The sequence below is a fragment of the Notolepis coatsorum genome (genome assembly GCF_963971535.1).
Source record: "Notolepis coatsorum genome assembly, chromosome: 2".
Classification (NCBI taxonomy): Eukaryota; Metazoa; Chordata; class Actinopteri; order Aulopiformes; family Paralepididae; genus Notolepis; species Notolepis coatsorum.
This window is the reverse complement of record NC_140166.1, coordinates 44388652-44414860: the sequence shown is the minus strand read 5'-3', so window position 1 is coordinate 44414860 and position 26209 is coordinate 44388652. Positions and strand designations below refer to the sequence as shown.

At 45.4% G+C, this 26209-nt stretch overlaps 2 protein-coding genes across 3 annotated transcripts; one reads left to right on the top strand and one right to left on the bottom strand.

Annotated features, from left to right (window-relative positions):
• Positions 1 to 1762: 1762 nt before the first annotated feature.
• On the top strand, positions 1763 to 4247 carry LOC311224341 (purpurin-like; the record flags this gene model as incomplete). Its single annotated transcript, XM_084309298.1, has 4 exons — positions 1763 to 1876; positions 2433 to 2569; positions 2695 to 2807; positions 3777 to 4247. 4 exons carry the CDS (start codon positions 1763 to 1765, stop codon positions 4235 to 4237), a joined length of 825 nt encoding a protein of 274 aa, XP_084165424.1. The 3' UTR covers positions 4238 to 4247.
• Positions 4248 to 4975: 728 nt separating this feature from the next.
• On the bottom strand, positions 4976 to 25876 carry idua (alpha-L-iduronidase). 2 transcript variants are annotated; one of them, XM_084309297.1, is made up of 14 exons: positions 25388 to 25876; positions 24570 to 24710; positions 22743 to 22825; positions 18935 to 19042; positions 18742 to 18837; positions 17642 to 17844; positions 13764 to 13943; positions 12414 to 12630; positions 10167 to 10382; positions 8955 to 9076; positions 6345 to 6470; positions 5461 to 5537; positions 5248 to 5348; positions 4976 to 5135 (listed from the first exon to the last, which is right to left on the bottom strand). In XM_084309297.1, exons 1-14 carry the CDS (start codon positions 25636 to 25638, stop codon positions 5035 to 5037), a joined length of 2022 nt encoding a protein of 673 aa, XP_084165423.1. In that variant the 5' UTR covers positions 25639 to 25876; the 3' UTR covers positions 4976 to 5034. The 2 variants fall into 2 exon arrangements, 1 of the variants encoding a protein (XP_084165423.1); XR_014619434.1 differs by lacking the exon at positions 5461 to 5537 and having other exon boundaries at positions 5014 to 5135.
• Between the last annotated feature and the right edge of the window lie 333 nt (positions 25877 to 26209).

Below are 26209 nucleotides of genomic sequence, written 5' to 3'. Positions count from 1 at the left end.
ATGTGGCAGGACCTCCTGGAAAGCAACCTAGCAGCAGCATTTTGGACCAGTTGTAGCCGGTCCACTGAGGCTTTGCTCAGGCACGTCAATAAGGAATTACAGTAGTCCAGCCTGGATGAAATAAAAGCATGGATAGCCATTTCCAGCTCTGCGTGCGATAAAATAGCCTGGAGTTTGGCTATATTCCTGAGGTGGAAAAAAACAGGTGCGGGTCAGGGATTGTATGTGCTTCTCGAAAAGCATGGACTGGTCGAATGTTACGGCAAGATTTTTTTATATTTGTGTGGACATTTCCCTTGAGCGGTCCCAAGAGGTTTGTTACCCTAGAGAGGCAATTTTCTCCGCAGCTATAATTAAAATCTCTGTCTTTGCCGCATTAAGCTGGAGGAAGCTACTGGACATCCACTCCTGCAGGATGCCAATCTTCTCTATATTGTTGGGGTTAAAAGAAAAATACAGCTGAATATCATCTGCGTAGCAGTGATATGAAACATCCTTAAAATTGCTAATTAAAGCTGTGGTGCTTCCGGGTTGGCCGACCGTCCATACTAACACAATTGGCAGTGTTAGCGGGTGGGAAGCCGGCGTGGGTGGGTCCAGCGACTCCTACAGTTCGGTCGGGGCGCCTGCACAGCAAGGGAAGAATCTAGGAGAGGTAGTGTGACCGTCCACACGTTACACTCTCCCAGTGAGAGTCCGCGCTGCCAGGTGAAAAGAAGCGGTGGGCTGGGTACACATGTGTCGGAGGAAGCATGCGATAGTCTCCGCCCTCCCGGACCGACGGTAGGGGGTAGAGTGCGCAACGACCAGGAAGGGGATTGGGAATTGACATAACGACTAACATTGGGATGGGAGAAAATTGATTAAAAGTGAGAGCATATAAAGGGCAAATAAAATTGGGGCCAAAACAGACCCCTGATTCCTTTATTAAGCCATATGTGTAACCACGTTGTAGGGGAGAACTATCGGACCTAAAAGGGCCCACGGCCACAGAGAAGCTTCCCTCACTGAGGTACGAGGCCAACCACTGTAGGGCCGTCCCTGAGATGCCCACCCACTCCCTGAGCCTATCCAACATGATGTGGTGGTCCACCTACCGTATCAAAGGCTGCACTCGGGTCCAACAGCACCAGGACTGTGCCTGAATCTGAGGTCATCATGATGTTGCGTTAGGTGAGCCAATCCCTCGGGCCATGTGCTATTATATACCAACAACAATTACATAAAGCCAATATAATGCTGCATTCGGGAAACAGCTTATAGCTGGGATTTTGGTAACTGGATTAGACATAAGATTTAAACCCAGCTTTTAGGCAGCTCAGTCTGTGTCTCGGGTATATAAGGCTTGTAGAAGCAAAACTTGTCACAGTCAGTCAAGACACTTGGACAACTTTGGGATTGAGCTTGCGGCTTCATTCTACTCTCCAGGTAAGGGACCTCTGCTTTGTAGGGACTTTTCATGTACATCTGTAGCTTATTAAAGTCTTATAAAAGTGTATTAAGATTGCACATTTGTGTATAGAATAAAAAAATAACATTTTAAAATAACTGAATAGGTTCATGAAAGTAGTTTACTTATATCTATTGCCAATTCAAGTTTGTTTTCAGCTATTACAAGAATGTTTTGGGGGGAAATCACAACGTATTTGTGACTTTGAACATCATTTAAAAGATCAACCATTCAAAGGTTTGCCATTTCATTTACCCTCTCAGGGGAAATAAAAGGTCTCATCTTTAAGTGGGCTTGCTTGTCTGGTCTAGAATGGACTTCCAAATGTTTGCCCTGGTGGTGGTCCTCCTGGCCTCTGTGGAGCAAAGCTGGGCCTCGTGTGTGGTGGACAGCTTCACGGTCAAACCGGACTTCGAGCCCACAAGAGTGAGTCGAGCAACATATCCACTCGCATCCTACAAAAGGCAATAGACGACCCTCACAGGGCTTTATATCAATGGTCCTCAACGTGGGCTCCTGGGGGACGTTTCATGGGGGCCCCAGACATTTGATTTTTTTTTCACAATTTCATTCACTAGAAGACCGCAGAGAATATACTGTATAATAATTTCGTATAATATACTATTTCAATTTCTCAGCTACAGTAGACTGTTCTTGGAATTCTTGACTTCTAACAACTAAATTCTTCTCACATGGGGGTCCCCGAGACTAAATCTAATCAAATGAGAGTCAGTGGCCTAATGTGTATACATTTGGGGGTCCTGGACACAAGAGAAATAACCACTGCTCTATAGTATGTTCCCGATATAACGTGTCTGGGTGGCAGTATGCTGGGAGGTGGTTCTATATATTCCTAACATGACGTGTCTGGGTGGCAGTATGCTGGGAGGTGGTTCTATATATTCCTAACATGACGTGTCTGGGTGGCAGTATGCTGGGAGGTGGTTCTATATATTCCTAACATGACGTGTCTCGGTTGCAGTATGCTGGGAAGTGGTTCGCTCTGCAGAAGAAGGACCCAGAGGGCTTGTTCCTCGAGGACAACATCTCAGCCGAATACACGATCGGAGACGACGGAGCCTTGGTGGCCTCTTCCAGAGGCAGAGTCACGCTCTTCGGGTGAGAGCCGCCGGTCATCACTCGTCACCGGGTCAAAGTGTCCGAAGTGAGGGGTTCAGAATGACTTGTCCCGATAAGAAATTAACAGTGTGTCTGACATCCCTTTATCTCCTCGTTTCCTCCAGGTTCTGGGTGGTGTGTGCAGACATGGCTGCCCAGTACACGGTGCCTGATCCTGCAACGCCCGGCAAGATGTTCATGAACTACCAGGGACTGGCCAATTATCTGTCCAGCGGAGGTCAGCCTCGTCTTTGAAAACACACACCTTTTTCCTGTGGTTGATTAGTACTTTAATCCACCCCCACCCTACTAACCCCCCCACCCCCACCCCACACAAACTACTAACCCCCCCACCCACACAAGCTACTAACCCCCCCACACTACTATCCTACACACACACAAACTACTAACCCACTCACGCTACTACCCCCCCGCCCCACACTACTAACCCACACAAAAAATCGATACGTAGTAGTATCGCGATACTTTGCGTGGCGATACTGTATCGATACAGGGACGCCAAGTATCGATATTTAATTACCGTATTCATAAATATTTTTTTTGTATAAGGAAGTTGCATTGTTCATTTCAATACCTGTAATAGTACAGTAGTCCACACACACACACACACACGTGCATTCAGTTAAGTTGGAATATGACTAATACAAACAGTTCAGTTTGTCAGGTACATGCAACACAGATTACAGTGTTTACATCTGTCTGCTTGAGAAAATACCATGTTCTGCAATACAAATGATTGAAGTGAGATGAACAGACTGAACTTTATTTTATTAGATAAAACATGTTGACAAAGTTTTACTTTGCAGTTGAAAAAGGGTAATACATTGAATGTGATGAAAAAAAATATATAATTTTCTTTGGAAAATCGCGATGTATTATCGTATCGTGACGCAAGTATCGCGATAGTATCGTATCGTGAGGTCTCTGGCGATTCCCACCCCTACACACTACTACCGCCCCACCCCACTGACCCCCCCTACACACACACAAACAAACAAACTACTAACCCCCACACACACTACTACCCCCCCCCACACACACAAACTACTAACCCACACACACACACGCTACTACTCCCCCCCCCACACACCATTACCCCCCCCCTACACACACACACACACACACACACTAGTAACCCAAACACACACCCGAGACCAACACAATGCTCGCCTGTCTGTCCCCCCAGGTGACAACTACTGGGTCATCGACACAGACTACGACAACTACGCCATCACCTACGCCTGCCGCACCCTTAAGGACGACGGCAGCTGCGACGACGGCTACTCCCTGATCTTCTCCCGCAACCCCCGCGGCCTGCCCCCCCCCATCCAGAGGATCATCCGCCAGAAGCAGGAGGAGATCTGCATGACGGGACAGTACGAGCACGTGCTGCAGTCCGGTACGTACTGTTGTTCAATTCAATATTTATTATTTACTGTGTCTTTTAGAGATTTTGTACTCGGTTTTTCTGTTTCTACCACACTACCAAAATGGTTAACCCTTTCACGGCGACAATACAGAAGGTTAACCCTTTCACTGCCACACGGCAAAGTGTTAACCCTTTCACAGCCACACTATAGAAGGTTAACCCTTTCACTACCACACTACAGACGGTTAACAGTCTGTAGTGTGGTAGTGAAAGGTTAACCTTCTGTAGTGTGGTGAACGGGTTAATTATTCTTAGTCCTAATGCATCAGTGTTGAGTTTTCGGATGTAAAAAGATGTACTAAATTAAATACATACAAATGTAACTAAATATCGTGCAGTGAAAGTTAAGTTAAATAAAAATAAAAATCATAATAATTGTGAAACTGACTGTTTCTCCTCTCAACAGGAGCTTGCTAAACGTCTTCCCAGTTTGGTGGTGCAGTCCAGCGCCAGCTGAAGAGAGACGTCTAACCGAGGGACCGTTAAAAACTGGATTATGTTCAGGTTTACCATTTGAGGATTCCCAAAAGATGAAAATCACCAGGTTAATCCAATTCAAAGCCTTGTTAAATATCACCTACGGATGCTACGCAAATGTATGCCAAATACAATTGAAACTATGGGTGGTCATCAGAATGTGGTTGTCATTTATGTTGCATAATATCTCTGCTGGATTGTGTCAGTGAAAATAAATTTTTATAAAGAAACTTGCAGTTTTTCCTTGTCTTTGTAAAAACCGTTATCTCTTCTGAAGTATAGTATATAAATCTTCCCCAAGTAGTTTAATTAAGACAAACATGTACTCATCCAATGTGCAATTACAGTCAAATACTTTCAGATACATAAAATAAATGACAAAAACAACGAAATTATTATACAATTATTCTCTGAAAGATGTATTTACACTGTACAAAAGAATACAAAAGTACTACAGCTAAAACTATAATTGGCACATGAAAATACTCTCCTCCATGGAGTGTGCATCCATGGTACCATGTTGTGAAGTGGTGGTTCGCTAGCGGTCCTCTGAGTACCTCTCAGGCAGTGAGAACGCTCCAGGCCGCCTCCAGTAGTCCACCGCTCGAACCCGGTACACACCAGTAACCTCCAGGTTTACTAGAAAACACACAACAAAACAAAGTATACATAAGGGAATGTATCATCTTTCACTGATCCTTATGTTATTCTTCAGTGCCTTTTTGCCATTAAAAAAAGAATGCATCCTTACCTGGGGAGTACACATGTAATGTGAAAATGGTATCCCGAGTATTGATCCTGTGGAACGCCTTCTGTTCCTCTGAGAATTCTACTTCATATGTTTTGATGCATCTAACAAAACATTAAATAAACACACTTAAATGTCTCCAATAGTACCAAGGTTATGTGAAGGGGGAAAAAATACTAATGAAGAAAAGTTCTATGGTGATTGTCGCACACGTACTTGGAATCAACACAGTGATCTGACCAGATGACCAGCACTTGGCCTTTGGTGATTTTGATGAACCGTAATCCATTCACCTGATAAATAATCAATAAATACACATAAAATGTAAAGTACTGACAATAATAATAACAATAAACTGTATTTGTATAGCACCTTTCATACAAAAATTGCAGCTCAAAGTGCTTCACAACAGAAAAAAAGACAGGCATAAAATGAGCACATATAAAATCACCGTTTTTCACATTAGGATCTAACATCCCAACAGGCCACCTTGTTTATGGTTTGATTCAGTTTTAAAAATAGACCATAATAAAAAGAAGTTAGAAGAACTCAAGCACATGGCTTGCAGGGTAGCCCCCTCGTAGTCAATTGTCCTATTTTTTCCCTCAGGGAAGAAACGGTTATGATTGGAGGATCACGAAAAGAGGGCAGGGCTTTAGATAGATCAATTAGTAAAATATCAGTCTTAAGACTTGTTATTGTAAGTTGCCTTTTTTTCATTTGTATTTTATTCGCCGTTTATGCTGAATGAGTTATTTCCTGGGAAATGAGCACACGTCTGGCATCACAATAATACTTACCAATAAGCTTTGGTCTTCAACAAGTGTTAAGATTTAAAGAGGTCCTTCTGCATGACTGCATTCATTTGCTGAGGGACAATAATGTCCCTCTAATCAACTAACCGACTGTTTAAAAAATAAATATTATTATTATCAATAATTATTTCATAAAAGAAATTTAAACAAAGACAGATATGTACATATATACATCCTAAAACAGAATGTCTTTAGTTGAGGACAGCCCTAATGGCCTGAGATGGCACCGACCTGGTCTGGCATGGCCCCGGGCAGGGCACACACATAATGTGAGATGGCACTGACCTGGTCTGGCATGGCCCCGGGCAGGGCACACACATGGACAAGGAGGACGGAAGGGACAGAGAGGCCGGCCTTCAGGGTCAGCGTGTCCCCTGCAGGGACAGGGAAAGGTCCGTCAACCTGAGGATCCTGCAAACATGAAAAGGATTCAGCTTAATCCACAAGGAAATGGTAAAAGCCAATGTGGGATAATGTCATACATATAGACCATTTTACAGTTTGTAAACAATGATGCATTTTGGGCGCACGGTTTGGTTTTCACGGAGGTCTCCAGGAATAGTCTGGATGAAACCATGTCTGACGACAGATGAAGCGTGTCGAAGTACAACAAAGTAGTTTCCAAGAATGTCCCTCAAGTCTCCCCGAAAGTTGCACGCACCATTTGGAGACAGAAGAAGCTGATTTATCTATAAAATGTCGAAAAGATAGGGTCTCTAGAAAATGCTTGTGCTCATGTTAGTAGCTTTGGTATTGTATACATTTGTCAAGGTTTGAGAAGTTGTGGGATGTGTGAGATTGTGTTAAAAATAAACCAGTGTTATTCTGGTGAACTGCCTAATTAAAAAGTGCTATAGAGAAAAACGTTATGTAGACTAATCATCAACAAGAAAATAGATTCATGAATTTATAATTTAAAATATTTTGGCAGGTCCAACATGAATGTTATTAAATGTTATGTGCATGTAGCATACGCCTACTTCTCATTGACCCATGTGGAATGGATAAAGGTGCTACGAGTTAAGAGGTCCCCGTTTCTCTGCTCCAGTTTTCAAAAAGAAAACGGCGGCTTGCTCACTTGTTTACTTAATCTTTTTCAACCTAAAGTGGAACCTAAAATATCTTTCTGACAATTAGTATAAACTAGTTTGACAGTTTGATCTGAACTTATTTTTGGAATGCTGTAGCAACTAGGGGTGGGACGGTACGCATTCGAACCGTGTACCGAACAATACACACATGCCCCGAACCGTGGAGGTCGTACCGAACGGTACGCATTCGAACCGTACACCGTTCGGTACGACCTCCACGGTTCGGGGCATGTGTGTATTGTTTGGTTATATAACGTTAGCCTCGAGCTAGGCTAACGTTACGTTAGCTACGAGCTAACTAACTTTAGCCGCAAGCTAACTAATGTTAGCCGCAAGCTAACCGTGGAAACGCTCACAGAGAAGTGACTCCACGACACCAGTTCGATTAGTGGGGAAGGGGGGTATATTGACGAGGCTTGACAACAGAGGTTCAAAGATAACTGTGTTCAATAACGAGCCAGGAGACTAGAGCGTGTGTGTCAACTGCGTCTGCAACCCATAACATCCTGGTCCCTGCTGGGACGTACCAACTCCACACACCACTGTGTGGGGGGGGGGGGGGGGGTTATATTCCCCATTCCCTTGTAAAATTTTTAAGATAACAACAGTTACAACATTCCTTAGTGCAAATTATTATTAATTCAAGAAACCCCATAAACCCTAATCATCTTTTCTGTGACTTTTACTTTTTGATAAGAAAGTCTAGTGCTGGTTGAGCATTATGCATACTTTATGTTGGCCTTTGTCTATAATGTGGCCACAAAAATGGAAAGGTTTAATAATTTTTTGTTTGCACTAAGTTAATACTTTGACAAATGTTGCCTATATACAGTTCGGTCTTTGTGTGCCAAACATTATTAAAAGGTAAACTTTTTTTTTACCAAATAAATTAGAAGCATGTTTAAATCAGCAATGCCTCCCCTCTTGCTGTACCAAAATCTCTCCTAGCTCTAACCGTCACTGTCAAAATAATGTGCCTGATGTCAAATGGCCTCATTCTTTCAGTTTTTGCATGACTATGAGAATAACTGAAAAGTTGGATTATTTTTAGGCTATATATCTTATGTTGATGTATGGTATTTTTGGAGTGTTAAATTAAAAAATAATAAAAAACAACGTATACCGAACCGAAAACCGAAAACCTAAAACCGTGATACGAACCGAACCGTCGATTTTGTGAACCGTTCCACCCGTAGTAGCAACACATGTTGCGTTATGAGAAACAATCAGTCACAGCCGTACAGGTCTTTCCTTCCCTGCAAATATAGTTGATCACACTCGTGCAGGGCTCTCAAATATAGTTGATATGGTGCAGGGCTCTCAAATATAGTTGATATGGTGCAGGGCTCTCAAATATATTTTATATGGTGCAGGGCTCTCAAATATAGTTGATATGGTGCAGGGCTCTCAAATATAGTTGATATGGTGCAGGGCTCTCAAATATAGTTGATATGGTGCAGGGCTCTCAAATATATTTTATATGGTGCAGGGCTCTCAAATATATTTTATATGGTGCAGGGCTCTCAAATATAGTTGATATGGTGCAGGGCTCTCAAATATAGTTGATATGGTGCAGGGCTCTCAAATATAGTTGATATGGTTTATATCACACTGGTGCAGGGCTCTCAAAATAGTCACACATCAAAAGCGTATAACTCAAGCCAATGTGATAAACTATGCCCTTCTGAAAAGCAGTTAATTTTGGTCACTTAGCAACGTTCAGCTACAATCTATAAAAAAAAAAAAAAAAAAAAAAAAATAGGCACATTTTCCATGCAGTAAAAGATGCCATTTTGTTTCTTACCTCCACAGTCCTGAGCCGTCTGAACTGCTCTGCTGTGGGGTAGTCTGGGCTGCCCATGCTCTGCCACAGCTGGTACGGGTTAGTCCCGTTATTATCAAGGTAATATGTGACGTATACAAGACCTACACAGAAAAAGACAACATGTAATTAATAAAAGGCCACATTGGACTTTGACTTGAGAGGGGGACACCCTTCAGTTTAAAGGTTCATATGTTAGGATAGTCTAGTAATATTTGTGAACCATTCACATTCACCATGAACCATTCACTCCCGAAGCCGGAAAACCATACAACAAAGATGTGAATGTGTGATTTTATCAATATGTAAAACCTGGATCTGCTCCATAGAGAATTAATTGGGGAAAGATGAGACTGTGACAGCAGCACCCAGAGGAATGTTTTAGGGATGAACATGTTCTGGTTCAGAATTGATAACAGTGATACAGAATGTATTAGCTTACAGCATGTCCAAGAAAATTAGACTTGCCTAGAACATTTTGTTTTCTCCCACTCATCATTCTGTCAGTAAACTCTATCCTTAATGTTAATCCAATACTCTGCTGTCCGCCTCTGTGAATAATATCTTGTCAAATTATTCCACATTGACAATGAACTAGGGACTGATTTTGCGGACCTGCAGAATGTTTTACTTTTTATATCCAAATGAGCTTTATTCTACAGTGTTCTGAGGTCTGAAACAGGTCTGTACCCATATACTCAAGATATTCCTCCGGGTGCTCTGTGTCATTCCAACCCCTTCCCAATAGGGAGGTGTAGTCTGACGTCACTTTGGACAGCCCGCGAGGTCCACCCGTATAGGGATTTATCGTTGGGAAAATGGATTATCGGCTATTGTAACAATTCTGCCTCATGAACATTGGCAAGCTTTCAATTTTTGCACAAAATGAGTTCCCTTTTATCACTAACATTATTGTTAAGCCTTTTTAGTTTAAATACAATTTGACGTAAATAATTTTACGATTAATTGCAAATATTTTCATGTTGAGCTATAGATTGTGGATGAATACACACAAAAAGGTACACCATGCAAATGTTCATGCTTTATTTGTTCGATTTCAAGCGAGGTGGACCGGCCGGAAACAGCAATGACGTAAACACTACACCTCCCTATTCATAGTTTATGGAGAATGTCTGAATAATCAGTTTACAAAAGCAAGAACAGAACAGACCCATCCTTTCCTGATGAACCCACCCTTTCGACGAGCCAGTCCTTTCAGTGACACAGTGACCTCATCCGTCTTGGTGGAGGTGCAGTTGTCATCACTGTTGTAAACCAACACAGACGCCTGCCAACTGTCGGAGCTGCCTGGTATCAGAGGCTCGTGGGTGCTGGCAAGAACCCCCACTGTGCTGCCGTTATCACTGGTCCCTCCCAATTCCAGAATCTGAGCCAGAACCTGGGTTTCTCCTTAGGGTGTAACCACACACACACACACACACAAAACAACAACTTCTTTATATTTATCTATTATTAAAGAGATTTGCACTACATTCATACCTCATTTGCACCCTACCCTAAGTTTTGTACCTCATCTCATTTCTGCATTGTACCTCACTGTTACTCATTTGACTCTGTGTTGTATATTGACTGAACATTCCTTTACTTACCTTTTAATTACTTTCACACACACTCTCAGGGGCTCATACAGAAACAATCTTCCCTCTATCCAAGTGTATTGACAAGTAAGCTAGTGACCACTGCTGTCCCTGTTGTCAACACTACCATTCCTCCCATGTGTCAGGCTCATTCTCATCCATTCATCTTGAAGACCTAAATCTAAATAAATCTTAAGATCCCAAGATAATGTTAGGTTAAAGGAACACGCCAACATTTTGGGAAATTAGCTTACCGTCTTCTCCAGAGAGAGAGACAAGAAGATAGATACCAGTTTCCTCTCTGTGCGTTCAGTAGAAAGCTATCTGGCTGCATGTTAGCCTTGAATGAAATTAAATTAAATCTAATCCTTACCTTGTGAATACAAATCTAATCGAATAATCAGTGCTGATACCAAGCCCTACTTCTTATGTATAGACAAACTACTGCTGTGTAAGGGCGGTCGGATGGCGTAGCGGAGATTGCGCTCGTCACCAATGCAAGAGGCTGCGGTCTCGACTCCCGGAGTCAGCATTACCTACGGCTGCATCTATATGATGAATTGAAAATGGGGGACCCTGATGTAAACAAGACGAAAGTCTTTCTCTGGTCTGCATCGCCTTAACAATTGTATGTATTGAGCTGTACTGTACTGTACCCGTTCTGCAATCTGTTAATAAACTTTTCAATCAATCAATCAAAACGGCTTGGGTCGATCGTCATACTAACTCGTTTGGCTGGGTTAGGGGGAGGGAAGTCGTGGGTGGTAATCTGGCGTTGTGGATAGCGACGCCTACAGGGCGCCTGCTCAGCGAAAGGCAGGAAATGGTGAAGGCAGCGTGACCTCCCACGCGTTACGCTTCACCAATGAGAGTCCTCGCTGCCAGGTGGAAAAAGAGTCACTGGCTGTCTCCACATGTGTCGGAGGAAGCATGCGGTTGACTTCAGGGTTCCCTTGTACCGACCAGTATGAGGAACATGCGCACAACAACCAGGTAGGGGAGGGGGGGAATTGGCATAACGACTAAATTGAGATGGGGGAGAAAAATAGAAAAATCAGGCGGAGAAAAAGAGGATACAAAAAAAAATACTGCTGTGTAGATTTCAATAAAACAAAACAAAACCAAATTTATTCATAAAAAGATTTCTGATTCTCTATCAGGAGCTTTCATACCTTGGTGCTGAGATGGTTAGCTCTGTGTCGGCACGTCTGCAAGTGTTGCACACAGTGACTGTTTAAAAAAGAAATGTATTCCATTTCTTTTTGGGCTTTCTGTATTTTTCACCCATCCCAATTTAGTCGTTATGCCAATTCCTTTCCTGGTCGTTGCGTGCATTGCCCCACTGTCGGCCTGGGGAGGGTGTAGAACTACCGCCTCCTCCGATACATGTGGAGTCGCCAGCCGCTTCTTTTCACCTGACAGCGAGGAGTTTCACTGGGGGAACGTAACGCGTGCGGAGGTTCATACTACCTCCCCCAGATCCCCTCCCTGCTGAACAGGCGCCCCGACCGACCAGTAGGAGTCGCAGTTTACAACGACCAGGACACGTACCCAACCGGCTTCCCACCCGCTAACACTGCCAATTGTGTTAGTAGGGACGACTGACCAGGCCGGGGGTACCGCTGACAGCTGGATTAGATCCCAGAGTCTCTGCGGTGGTAGGCGAGTGCTTAGTCCACTGCGCTACCCAGCCGCTCCCAACACACAGTGACTGTTGTCGAGATGTCAAGTATAGATTGAGTTTGTGACATTGCCGGTCATAGAGGTGCTTCACATCTAGAGAAGGTTGAGAACCACTGACCCAGCAGAGCCATGACAGTGAGAACTGTTCAGAACCACTGACCCAGCAGAGCCAGCAGACCCATGACAGTGAGAACCGGCTTCCTGAGCAGCTGGACGTGGGGCGGCTGGGTGTTGTTGACCTGGAAGCGGGCCGTCAGGGTGCGCTGGCTGAAGGGGTAGGGGTGGTAGCTGAGGAAGGCGTTGTCATTGCTCAGCAGGGTGTAGTTGATGGTGCTGTTCGGGTCGGCCAGCAGCAGGTCCTGGTGCTGCCAGATCACCTGGCGGGAGGGAAGACGGAGATGAGTGACGAAACCGTGTTTTGAGTGAGTTACAGGTATATTGACATTGAATAAGTTATGAATGAACTGTAAATCTTCACTTATATTTGACTGCACTGCTCCTGAGTCGATTCTGCCTTCAGTCAGAGCTAGGGATGGGTACCGAATCCGGTACTTTTAAGGGTATCGACCGAATCACGTCGGCACTATCGAGTACCAATTGACGTGAGATCCACCTGTGCCACATTTCGGTATTGCAAAAAAAAATATATATATATATACACGGTATATATATTTTTTGATGACGTCAACGTTTCGTTTACCGCAAAACAAAACCTATGAAGTGTGCCGCACGTTCACACGCACTTACCTAAGATTTGACTTGATTCAACAACAAAAAAGCAGTCGGGGCAATGGCAAGCCGAAAACGGTTGCAAGTGTGGTAGGTAAATAACATTTTTAGAGACTAAAGTACCGGAAAAAGGTACCGTTGGGTACCGGTATCGATTCAAATGCGAACGGTACCCAACCCTAGTCAGAGCACCAGAGTCTCACCGTAGAACATGATCAAAGATAGGTTTTTTCCCCCCACACATCCCATTTCATGCCACACATTGTATTAAGCATGCTGCTTACTAGGAGGGAGACAAAATGGCAGGCGCAAAAAATGGCTGTCGAGGGGCAGTGTGACGCGTCTATACTTTCCGTAGCCGCATTTCTGCAGGACGCTCTCTGATTGGCCGACGCCTGTTTCTACACTGGTTAAGTTTAGGCACTCTTCGAAGTTGGTTAAGGTTAGAGTTTGTCTTAGAGCGTGACGGCAAGTTCTTTCGACGGTTAAGCTTAGGCACTCTTTCGAAGTTGGTTAAGGTTAGAGTTTGTCTTAGAGCATGGCGATAGAACGCCAGGTAGTTTGCAGGCTGTTCGACGCGGAAATGGGCAAAGACACAGCTCGTCACGCGATTGGGCAAACAGGTCAGTGGCCAATCAGAGAGCGTCAGTCAGTGGCCAATCAGAGAGCGTCCTGCAGAAATGCGGCTACGGAAAGTATAGACGCCACTGTGACATCATGTGGAAACAACTGTGTGTATATAGCGTATGTAGTTTTTCATCACATGCTTCTAAAAACCCACCTTGACCACCATGGCTGCGTAGGTGACGTCCGCCCTCCACGCCTGTGGCCTGGACCAGCACACCAGCGGGTCGGCCTCATCGTTGTAGACGGGCAGGCTGCGGAAAAGAGGGAAGCGCTGCTGGATCTCGCCCACCGTCTGGACCTCCTGCTGCAGGATGGGCAGGGAGTAACCTCCACCCTGTGGAGAGAGAGAGAGCAACACCGGACATGTAGAGGGCAGGGAGTAACCTCCACCCTGTGGAGAGAGAGAGCAACACCTGACATGTAGAGGGCAGGGAGTAACCTCCACCCTGTGGAGAGAGAGAGCAACACCGGACATGTAGAGGGCAGGGAGTAACCTCCACCCTGTGGAGAGAGAGAGAGCAACACCTGACATGTAGAGGGCAGGGAGTAACCTCCACCCTGTGGAGAGAGAGAGAGAGCAACACCTGACATGTAGAGGGCAGGGAGTGACCTCCACCCTGTGGAGAGAGAGAGAGAGCAACACCTGACATGTAGAGGGCAGGGAGTAACCTCCACCCTGTGGAGAGAGAGAGAGAGAGCAACACCTGACATGTAGAGGGCAGGGAGTAACCTCCACCCTGTGGAGAGAGAGAGAGAGCAACACCTGACATGTAGAGGGCAGGGAGTAACCTCCACCCTGTGGAGAGAGAGAGAGAGCAACACCTGACATGTAGAGGGCAGGGAGTAACCTCCACCCTGTGGAGAGAGAGAGAGCAACACCTGACATGTAGAGGGCAGGGAGTAACCTCCACCCTGTGGAGAGAGAAAGAGAGCAACACCTGACATGTAGAGGGCAGGGAGTAACCTCCACCCTGTGGAGAGAGAAAGAGAGCAACACCTGACATGTAGAGGGCAGGGAGTGACCTCCACCCTGTGGAGAGAGAGAGAGAGCAACACCTGACATGTAGAGGACAGGGAGTAACCTCCACCCTGTGGAGAGAGAGAGAGAGCAACACCTGACATGTAGAAGGCAGGGAGTGACCTCCACCCTGAGGAGAGAGAGAGAGAGCAACACCTGACATGTAGAAGGCAGGGAGTGACCTCCACCATGTGGAGAGAGAGAGAGAGCAACACCTGACATGTAGAGGGCAGGGAGTAACCTCCACCCTGTGGAGAGAGAGAGAGAGCAACACCTGACATGTAGAGGGCAGGGAGTAACCTCCACCCTGTGGAGAGAGAGAGAGAGCAACACCTGACATGTAGAGGGCAGGGAGTAACCTCCACCCTGTGGAGAGAGAGAGAGAGAGAGCAACACCTGACATGTAGAGGGCAGGGAGTAACCTCCACCCTGTGGAGAGAGAGAGAGCAACACCTGACATGTAGAGGGCAGGGAGTAACCTCCACCCTGTGGAGAGAGAGAGAGAGCAACACCTGACATGTAGAGGGCAGGGAGTAACCTCCACCCTGTGGAGAGAGAGAGAGCAACACGGGACATGTAGAGGGCAGGGAGTAACCTCCACCCTGAGGAGAGAGAGAGAGAGCAACACGGGACATGTAGAGGGCAGGGAGTAACCTCCACCCTGTGGAGAGAGAGAGAGAGCAACACCTGACATGTAGAGGGCAGGGAGTAACCTCCACCCTGTCGAGAGAGAGAGAGAGCAACACCTGACATGTAGAGGGCAGGGAGTAACCTCCACCCTGCGGAGAGAGAGAGCAACACAGGACATGTAGAGGGCAGGGAGTAACCATCACCCTGAGGAGAGAGAGAGAGCAACACGGGACATGTAGAGGGCAGGGAGTAACCTCCACCCTGTGGAGAGAGAGAGAGAGCAACACCTGACATGTAGAGGGCAGGGAGTAACCTCCACCCTGTGGAGAGAGAGAGAGAGCAACACCTGACATGTAGAGGGCAGGGAGTAACCTCCACCCTGTGGAGAGAGAGAGAGAGCAACACCTGACATGTAGAGGGCAGGGAGTAACCTCCACCCTGTGGAGAGAGAGAGAGCAACACCAGACATGTAGAGGGCAGGGAGTAACCTCCACCCTGTGGAGAGAGAGAGAGCAACACCTGACATGTAGAGGGCAGGGAGTAACCTCCACCCTGTGGAGAGAGAGAGAGCAACACCTGACATGTAGAGGGCAGGGAGTAACATCCACCCTGTGGAGAGAGAGAGAGCAACACCTGACATGTAGAGGGCAGGGAGTAACCTCCACCCTGAGGAGAGAGAGAGAGCAACACGGGACATGTAGAGGGCAGGGAGTAACCTCCACCCTGCGGAGAGAGAGAGAGCAACACCTGACATGTAGAGGGCAGGGAGTAACCTCCACCCTGAGGAGAGAGAGAGAGCAACACGGGACATGTAGAGGGCAGGGAGTAACCTCCACCCTGTGGAGAGAGAGAGAGCAACACCTGACATGTAGAGGGCAGGGAGTAACCTCCACCCTGAGGAGAGAGAGAGAGCAACACGGGACATGTAGAGGGCAGGGAGTAACCTCCACCCTGCGGAGAGAGAGAGAGCAACACGGGACATGTAGAGGGCAGGGAGTAACCTCCACCCTGAGGAGAGAGAGAGAGCAACACGGGACATGTAGAGGGCAGGGAGTAACCTCCACCCTGTGGAGAGAGAGAGAGCAACACGGGACATGTAGAGAGAGGGAGTAACCTCCACCCTGTGGAGAGAGAGAGAGAGCAACACCTGACATGTAGAGGGCAGGGAGTAACCTCCACCCTGTGGAGAGAGAGAGAGAGAGCAACACCTGACATGTAGAGGGCAGGGAGTAACCTCCACCCTGTGGAGAGAGAGAGAGCAACACCGGACATGTAGAGGGCTGCCCGCTCTGAAGGCTCAAACACCCGACATGTAGGGCTGCCAGTGCCAGCTCTGAAGACAAACAAAGCCACGACCCCTAGCTGCCAAGATGTGCCCCTCCCGCCGACTTGTTGTTCACAATTTGTAAGTCGCTTTGGAAAAAGGCGTCGGCTAAATTACTAAATGTAAATGGTTGCATGTGGGAAACACAATTTTACAGATTTGTTGATTAAATCAACTTCCAAGACTATTCGTTGAATAGGAATTTCTTTAGTGGAGAACAGCCCTACTGACACGAGCCAAATATGTGATGTTGGTTTCTTTTTGGAACTCTAGTTGTACTTGTGTATTTTAGCACTACTGAATTTCCCCATTTCTCCACACAATGCTTGTAAAACACTGTAAACACACTGGAGATATATACAGTCTAATGTCTACCGTTTGCCGTCTCTGTGCACTGTGTGTGAGGTCCTCTTGTCATTATACCATGTGTCACCAAGACAATTTCCATACATGATTTTAGGACCAATGATCATTACATTTATATAGTGCTTTTCTAGACATTCAAAGCGCTCCCCACAATGTAGAGTGGAAATGGCCTCCTTCACCACCACTGGTAGCACCCAACCTTGGGCTACGCAGGCTCAATGGCTGCCATACACTGACACCAGGCACACATCACACTACACAATGGCTGAACAGCTCAGGAGACAAGGATTGATATCAGCCAATTAAGGGAAAGGGATGATTAAATGGCCTTGATGTCAGAGACCTGATTGGTAATTTGGCCAGGAATGTCGGGGAAACCCCTACTCTTTGTGATAGACACCATGGGTTCTTTAACAACCGAAGTCAGTCAGGACCTCGGTTTAGCGTCTCATCCGAAGAACGGCACTCGCAGCTTTAAGGACAGAGTGCTCCCTGCTGGACAACAACACTACTTTCCGACAACGGCCTTGACCAGGGCTCGAACCGGTGATCTTCCGATCATTGGTCCAGAGCTCTACTCATGTAGCCACGCTGCCGGACAATGGCATGGACATGCAAGCAAGCACTCACGCACACAAAGATGCACAAAACCTCAACCTCATGTGTCATCCATACCGCCAACAGGAAGTCCCACCTTCTTGTGCACGGCCACGTAGTCGAGGCGGACCCCTCTCTCCCCGGTGAAGTAATTGGTGCCGTTGTAGCAGTGTTGCAACATGGCCCAGCAGTAGGGGGAGTGTGGCAGGGAATGGCAGGAGTCCCCTGGACCCCCAAACTTCAGGGCCCCGCTGGCTGCCAGCAAGCCCTCTGAGCAGGCGTCATAGTAGTTCAGGAACCCTACACAGAATAACTGTACATATTATATATATATTCACTCTACCGGTACATATTCTCACATATATTCACTCTACAACACGCCGACATGGTAGCTCAGGTCCAGTGCAATAAGAAAAGCAAGCGCATGAATGTGAGAATAATATTCTCACATTCATGCGCTTGCTTTTCTTATTGCACTGGACCTGAGCTACCATGTTGTACCAAATCAATTACCGCCTACCAACAATAATCGTATGCTCTTGAATAGAGCTGAAGATATATTCATTATTGTAGTGATATGCAGTAGGCACTATATAGTGGCGGTGCGCGACCCGGACGATATATATGGGTGCTGCACCATATATGTAAGGGTCTATGTCAAAGAGAGTAAACTTGAACTTGGTGATGTGATTTCAGTGGACTATTGACATAGAGTGTTGTTCTACATATATGTTCTGCTAAGGAAGGTTCTGCATTCTGGGAAAGTATATATGGGGCAATACTGCTAAACAGGGGGGATGTAGTGATATGTAGTAGGGACTATATAGTGCCGGACGATATATATGGGTGCACCAGTCTGTGTGTAAGGGTCTATGTCAAAGAGAGTAAACTTGAGTCCAGTCTACAACTAAGTGTCTTCATTGTCTCGATAACACTTCAAATATAATTCAGACATCTCTGGACGTTTCAAATATGGCTTGAATGTCATTCTTAGTCGTGAAGAAAGATGTTATCGTTACATGCCATGCTATTCATTGACACAGAATATCACACGCTATCCAATTTCTATAACAATAATGAGTAGGCTCAGCAACATGTTGCCATAATTACCCTTGAATACAACATTCATTTTGCCAGATTCTACCATTAGTGTATGATTACGATATTTACTAATTTAATATATTTAATAATATTTACCTTGTATCGACACGGTGACGTTGTCAAAGTCGTGGTTGTTGGGCTCGTTCCATGTTTCAAAGTTCCACTGAGAGACGCTGCTCAAGCCGTACCTGTCTGTGATGCACAATCAGCTGTTTAACACAAAACACAACAGAACTCACAAGAGTGCCATCACCCCGATGTGATTATGTTTCAATCACTGTTCACTCACCAATGTACCTCTTGGCTACGAGGTGGATCAAGTTCCTCCACTCTACCACTTGTGTTTTGTCCTCGAAGTCGGTAAAGTAGTTGGAGACGCTTCCCATCAGTTCAAAACCTGCAGCACGTCAGACAGTAATAGAATAGAATAGAAACCTTTATTGCCATTTCAACACATTGAGAGAAAACGGGGTTTATCAATGTGATGTATAGATTGGGGGGAGATGACCACAGCTAAAACGGTGCCGGGTCAGAGAGGTCGAAGTGCAGGCTGACGGTGGAAGCAGGAGACGGTGGTTCAGTAGAGCAGGGTGATTGTTGTGAGGCACACTGCCAGCGAGAGAATGTTTTGAATTCCTTGTAACAAAACATTGATAAGAGCGAGTGTACTGTAGGCCCAGAGCAGGAGGGAGAGAGGTTCATCTTAATGAAACGTGAAATGTGTGTAAAGGTTAAATGCGGTTGTCATGACAGCGCGGCACATGACAACCAGAAAGGGGTGGGCCGTCGTTGCTACGACGAAGATCTATAAGTCGAACGGTGTTTCCGGGTGTAGGGCAGACTAAAATCTGACTGAGACCAAAGAAACGAATCCCACAGGAGGGAAGGGACCAAGAGACTCTCTCCTCTTATCACAGAGGGGGGGGGGGGGGGGAGAATGCCACATCATCATTAGCTTCGGCTACCACGAGGATGGTCGTGGCTGACGACCAGGCCTGACCACTTTTGGACTGAATAGCAGAGGGACAATAGAACACACCGAAAGATCATTAGAATAGACTTTTCAAGGACAATACAATCTGTTAACATCTGAGCTGAGGTTTCTGTTTATAGAAATAAACAACGCTTTTCCTTATAAGGTATTACGCTGTGTCGGAGTGTCGAATTCTTACGGAGGTGGAGAATTATTATGGTTTGCGGATAGTACTAACGGGGAGAGATAAGGATCTTATCAGCCAGTGTCGGAGACGTCAGGACCATTAAAATGACACAACGCAGAGGAATTGGATGGAGAGCCAAACAGACGAAGACGTGATACTGGCCAAATTGATCAGGATCTAACAGTTGGTTGCCGATGACAGCCGGATTTGCAAGAGATAAAAACAACGGGAACAGTTGGTTGCCGATGACAGCTGGATTTGCAAGAGATAAAAACAACGGGAACAGTTGGTTGCCGATGACAGCCGGATTTGCAAGAGATAAAAACAACGGGAACAGTTGGTTGCCGATGACAGCCAGTTTTGCACAAGATAAGAACAACGGATAAAGACTTTTTCAATAATGGGACGACAGTGAACAACAGTCATCGTGTGTGGGAGAATCATGATCGAGCAAGGCCGGCCAGCCCTGGGAGAGAGCGGCGAGTCGAGCGGTCATGAGGCGGACCAGCGCTGTAGGAAAAACAGCGCTTAGGAGAAAGATCGGAGGGAGACACCGACAGCGGTGGAGACGATCAGGAGACAGACTGGAGGAGGAGGAAGCAGCAGGGGCCAGGCACCGTAGCCTGGTACACAGATCATCCACGACGAGAGAGAGGAGACGGCGGCGGTGGAGGAGCAGATGTGGAGAGGACAGCCAGAGACACTGAGCAGTAGCAGACTAGGGGAGACATTTTTGCCTAGGGGACTCGCCCTGGAAGGGGGACCAGCTCAGGAAAGGAGCCGTCACTGAAAGGGGCCCTTGACCTAGGAGACGGGACCGGCCCAAGATGGGAGGTGTACTGTAAGAGGGAAGGGAGCGCTCTGATTTGGACGTGGGGTGTACCTAATAGGGGGGCCGAAGGGTTTAGGTGTGTTGTCTGGAAAGTTGCAATCTGTGTTTTTCTCTGTCTCTCTCTCTCTCTCCTCCCTGATCGTTGTTTATCCTTTCTGGTTTGGGTGTGATGCGGGTAATGGAAAACAATAAGGCAAACAGCAGGGGCCCTCATTGTTACGAGTCTATTTTTGGGTATAATTAATTGAAAAACCAAGTAGTCTGTTGATTCTGAAGGTTGATTAAGAATCAAAGGGGGGAATGAGAGAAAACGGGGTTTATTCAATGTATGTGATGTATAGATTTGGGGGAGATGACCACAGCTAAAATGGTGCCGGGTCAGAGAGGTCGAAGTGCAGGCTGACAGTGGAAGCAGGAGACGGTGGTTCAGTAGAGCAGGGTGATTGTTGTGAGGCACACTGCCAGCGAGAGAATGTTTTGAATTCCTTGTAACAAAACATTGATAAGAGCGAGTGTACTGTAGGCCCAGAGCAGAAGGGAGAGAGGTTCATCTTAATGAAACGTGAAATGTGTGTAAAGGTTAAACGCGGTTGTCATGACAGCGCGGCACATGACAACCAGAAAGGGGTGGGCCGTCGTTGCTACGACGAAGATCTATAAGTCGAACAGTGTTTCCGGGTGTAGGGCAGACTAAAATCTGACTGAGACCAAAGAAACGAATCCCACAGGAGGGAAGGGACCAAGAGACTCTATCCTCTTATCACAGAGGGGGGGGGGGGGAGAATGCCACATCATCATTAGCTTCGGCTACCACAAGGATGGTCGTGGCTGACGACCAGGCCTGACCACTTTTGGACTGAATAGCAGAGGGACAATAGAACACACCGAAAGATCATTAGAATAGACTTTTCAACGGGCGGTTAGGTGGCCGAGCGGAGATTGCGTTCGTCACCAGCCCCGGAGCTGAGCTGGATTTGCCTGTTCGAATCCAGCTCACAGCTCCGGGGTTGTCACCAGCTTGGCTGGCCGTCTGCACTGATACAATTGGCTGTATCAGAGGGTGGGAGAAGCTGGCGGGGTGGGTCCGGGTCGTTGTAAACAGCGACTCCTACAGTTCGGTCGGGGCGCCTGCTAAGCGCGGATTGGACGTGAGGGGGATAGTGTGGTCCTCCCACACGCTACGCCCTCTCAATGAGAATCCGCGCTGCCAGGTGAAAAGAAGCGGTGATTGGCTGGACGTGTGTCGGAGGAAGCACGTGGTAGCCTCCACTCTCCCAGATGATCTGACTGTGGGGGGTAAGTGCGCAGCGACCAGGAAGGGACTGGGAATTGGCATACGACTAACATTGGGATGGGAGAAAATCGGAGGAAAATGGAGGGGGAAAAAGACCAAAAAAAAAAAAAAAAAAATAGACTTTTCAAGGACAATACAATCTGTTAACATCTGAGCTGAGGTTTCTGTTTATAGAAATAAACAACGCTTTTCCTTATAAGGTATTACGCTGTGTCTGAGTGTCGAATTCTTACGGAGGTGGAGAATTATTATGGTTTGCGGATAGTACTAATGGGGAGAGATAAGGATCTTATCAGCCAGTGTCGGAGACGTCAGGACCATTAAAATGACACAACGCAGAGGAATTGGATGGAGAGCCAAACAGACGAAGACGTGATACTGGCCAAATTGATCAGGATCTAACAACATGGTTGATTGGGATTTGTCTTGGTGCCACATACAGTACAGACATTATAAAAACATACAATATAAAAACACAATACATGCAATATAATCCCCACAATAAAAGTTTTACATAAACAATTAAAAAGAAAAAATGCTACAGTACCTAAAATAAATTTCTCAGTGTTCCAGTTTAAAGTGCATATTGCCTTAAAGTGCATGTTGGCTGGTGCTAGCCCTTGTGGTGCAAAGTGCCTGTACATTTGTACTTGAGTTCAGGTGACGGACAGCCTCGGGATATGTACCGTTTTTAAAAACGGGATGTCCTGCACCCGAGACTTGAGTCTTCTGCCAGAGGGAATAATACCAAATGGTGAAGGTGAGGAAGAGCTAGAGGCTATAGAAGTTGTGAGGGGATGATTTAGAATACCTGGTCTTAGTCCATTTATCCGCAAGAGGTCGATCAGCTGATCCAGTTTGGTGAAGTTGTACCGGGTTCCTCCGTCAACATATCTATGACAATCCACAGAAATTACAAATTTGACTGTTGCAATTTTTCAGTATTCACCTTATAAACCCTGTGTCCACTTCTGCCATTTAGGGATGTGCTGATCATGTTTTTTTTGCCCCCAATCCGAGACATTTAATATTGAGTATCTGCCGATACAGAGTCCCGATCCGATATTTGTATTTTCCTAGATAATACAGCTGCACTGTGCACACTTTAAGTATATTTAAGTTAGTGAAACCAATCCAGTATAGGGCAAATATGCTTGGTAATTGAATATCTATGCCTAAAGAAAGAAAACGCCTATATCACAGCTTTCCCTTAATAGTTTTTTACAAAAAAACTATGGGAATTTGATCAGGCTTAATATAGCCGATACCGACCAGTGCTGATCAGCTCCGATTCCGATCTGTCCGATCAGAACATCCCTACTGCTGTCTTTTCATTTCCTGTAGCTGAACTTCATGACAAAAATGCTAGCTAGTGGGGGTAATCCCAAACTAAATAAATATTGCTCTATAAGCACAACACTATTTAGCTAGCTCAAATAGAGCAAGGGACTTGGTGTTTTTCAATCAAAATTGAGACCTCAAAGGCTAATATATCCCTTTCTAGATACAGTATTACAAGCTCATAGGGAGTTGAAAGACAATATTTGTAAGGTGGCAGTGTCCTTGTTGCCTAGCAACACACGGTAGACAGATACTAAGGCTGCTTCCCTTTAGTCGAATAATCAGTCGGGTTGGTTTTATTCCAATAAGGCCTTGTTGGTCAATTAGTTTTTTTTTTTATGCTGAATGAGTTACTTCCTGAAAATTGATAATCACATATCTGGACTAGATTTAAAGAGGTCCCTCTTGTGTGACTGCATGTAGAAAATGATTTTACAGATGTATCCATTAAATTAACTCATCGGTTAATTTACAAACTCTAATCAACTAAGAACTTCTTTCGTGGAGGACAGCCCTAATAGATGCATACCCAAACCACCAGTGACTGGCAACTATTGTTAAAAGAACAAATCCTCTATCCTCTCTGTGCGTTCAGTAGAAAGCTATCTGGCTGCATGTTAGCCTAGCTTAGCGCACAACGCTTCCATTCATTGTGCTATGCTAGGCTAACATGCAGCCAGATAGCTTTCTACTGAACGCACAGAGAGAAAACTGGTATCCATCTTCTTGTCTCTCTCTGGAGAAGATGATAAGCTAATTTCCCCAAATGTTGGCGTGTTCTTTTAAGCTGAATCTGTAATGCCGTCAAAAAGGAACTTCTAGGTAAACATGCCCTTCTTGGTATGCACAACCCAGTTGAGTGGGGATAGGGGGGGGTGTGCTATTGCTGGCCACACCTCAGGCTCTGCCAAGAGAGGTCTGTATGTATGTACAGTATATATATTAATTATTAATATAATATATATGTAGCTATGCCTATGGCTATAGTGACTTGGTATACTGTGAATTTCTCCAGACCTCTCGGCAGAGTCTGAAGTGTGGCGAGCAATAAGCGACCTCTCATCTATCCCCACTCAACTCCAACCAACACAGAGAATGTAAACAAAGCACAATACCAAGAGGGGCACTTTTAGTTACATTAGTTAGAGGTTGCTGTTTGACAGCATTACCGATTCCTACTTTAAGCCTCCAAGGAATTTCTGAATGAACCTACATTACTCGTTGTGTTCAGCTCCATTCAAGAGCATAGCTTTGTTTTCATGACAGAAGGATGGAACACGATGCCGCCCCCACTTACCGTGCTGTGACCAGCTCCAGCATCCAGTGGACCCTGACCTGTTGGATCCCTTCATGGGGAACTGAGCCTACATAGGCCAGGTTGAGCACCTGGTCCCGGCTCAGGTCAAACTGGTCAGCCTGGGTGTGTGGGAGAGGGGGGCTGGAGACAGGTAGGTAGGTAGGTACTTGTTTTTTTTTTTAGGTAAGGCTAGGTGATAATTCATTATGGTGATGTATCGTATCGATATTGTATCGTGATCGCTGCATGCAAAAATAAATCTAAATGAATGATTCTCACGCTCATTCTCTTCATATGAGCTCTTCAATATTCTTCTCTAAAAATAACAGCATTTTGGTTTGATATGATGGACAGCATTTGGATTATTCATGTTGTGAATAGATTCTGGATCATTACTGTGACATGAATTTATTTCAGCCCTAGTTTTACTGTAGCACCCATGAGACAGTAGAGGGACTGAACTTGTCTCACTGAGACAAACCTTAGTCTATCTTTTAGACATGGTTGTGTATGATAGAAATATAGACATACACATTAAATATAAGAAGTAAACCTTTTTCCACTAAGCAGAGTGGCTGCTAGATTCCAAACGTCACTCGCAGCCCTTACAATTATGGCTGGCTTGCAAGGCAAATGGCAAAGAGGTTGTAGAATAGGTCGATTTACCAGCCACAGATACAACTGTCAGCATTTGACTGGTGCCAACAATAATGTACTTTTCAACCATGCAGAATATACTACAACTTGCTCACATTCAAATGTGCTATGTACCATTTATGACATGCATTGAGGAAATGACTTGAGTTCATTCAACATACCAGAAGCCAGAGCTTCTCCAGAAGTGTGTCAGGTCTCTCAGCGGTCTGTCCACATCCACCGTGATAACAGACACAGAGTCTGAAGTGTTGGTAAAGTTAATCAGCAACACTAAGACAAAGAAGTTTACTCCTGCATGTATAAACCTGAACATGGAAAATGGGGGACCCTGATGTAAACAAGACGAAAGTCTTTCTCTGGTCTGCATCCCCCTAACAATTGTGTGTATTGAGCTGTACCGTACTGTACCCATTCTGCAATCTGTTAATACAGTTTTCAATCAATCAATCAATTTAGCTACCCTCGCTAGGCTAGACAGCTAACTAAATCCAAGAGAAATCAGCCTTGGAACGTGATATCGCAAACGACAAATATGAAGACATGTCGACACAGCAGCCGTGTATAAGAACCATAATTACACACGAGTATTGTACTGTCGCAACATAACGCAATATCAACAATAAAGTACTTTAAAAGTACTCTGCGCTCATGTAGCTTCAGCAGTATGTCGTCATAACCACGCGACTGTGTTGTTAAAAAATGTGGGCGTGTCCTTACTTACATTTTTATTTTATTTTTTTACTTCCGCATCTTTTGAATATGCTGTAACACAAACTCTGGCATTCAATATTCATATATTAATGGATCGAAATGTCTGAACATAATTATTTTATTTCGTATTCATTGTACATATGAAGGGAAAAGAAAAGCTAAAACCATAGACTAAGATTTACTACTTTTTAACAGTTATTTTAAAATGTATTTGAGAGAAAGTCTGAGCTATGCATTATGAAACTTAACTTAATCATAATAATCGCTGTTTT

What these genes read in the sequence shown, in the direction of transcription:
- idua (XM_084309297.1), bottom strand. Translation starts at nt 25,638, where the DNA reads ATGGGTACAGTACGGTACAGCTCAATACACACAATTGTTAGGGGGATG. An exon ending in CGTAGCCAAGAGGTACATTG is followed by an intron (nt 18,838 to 18,934) that starts GTGAGTGAACAG and finishes TGTGCATCACAG; the next exon opens with ACAGGTACGGCTTGAGCAGC. An exon ending in ACGTGGCCGTGCACAAGAAG is followed by an intron (nt 13,944 to 17,641) that starts GTGGGACTTCCT and finishes CTCTCTCCACAG; the next exon opens with GGTGGAGGTTACTCCCTGCC.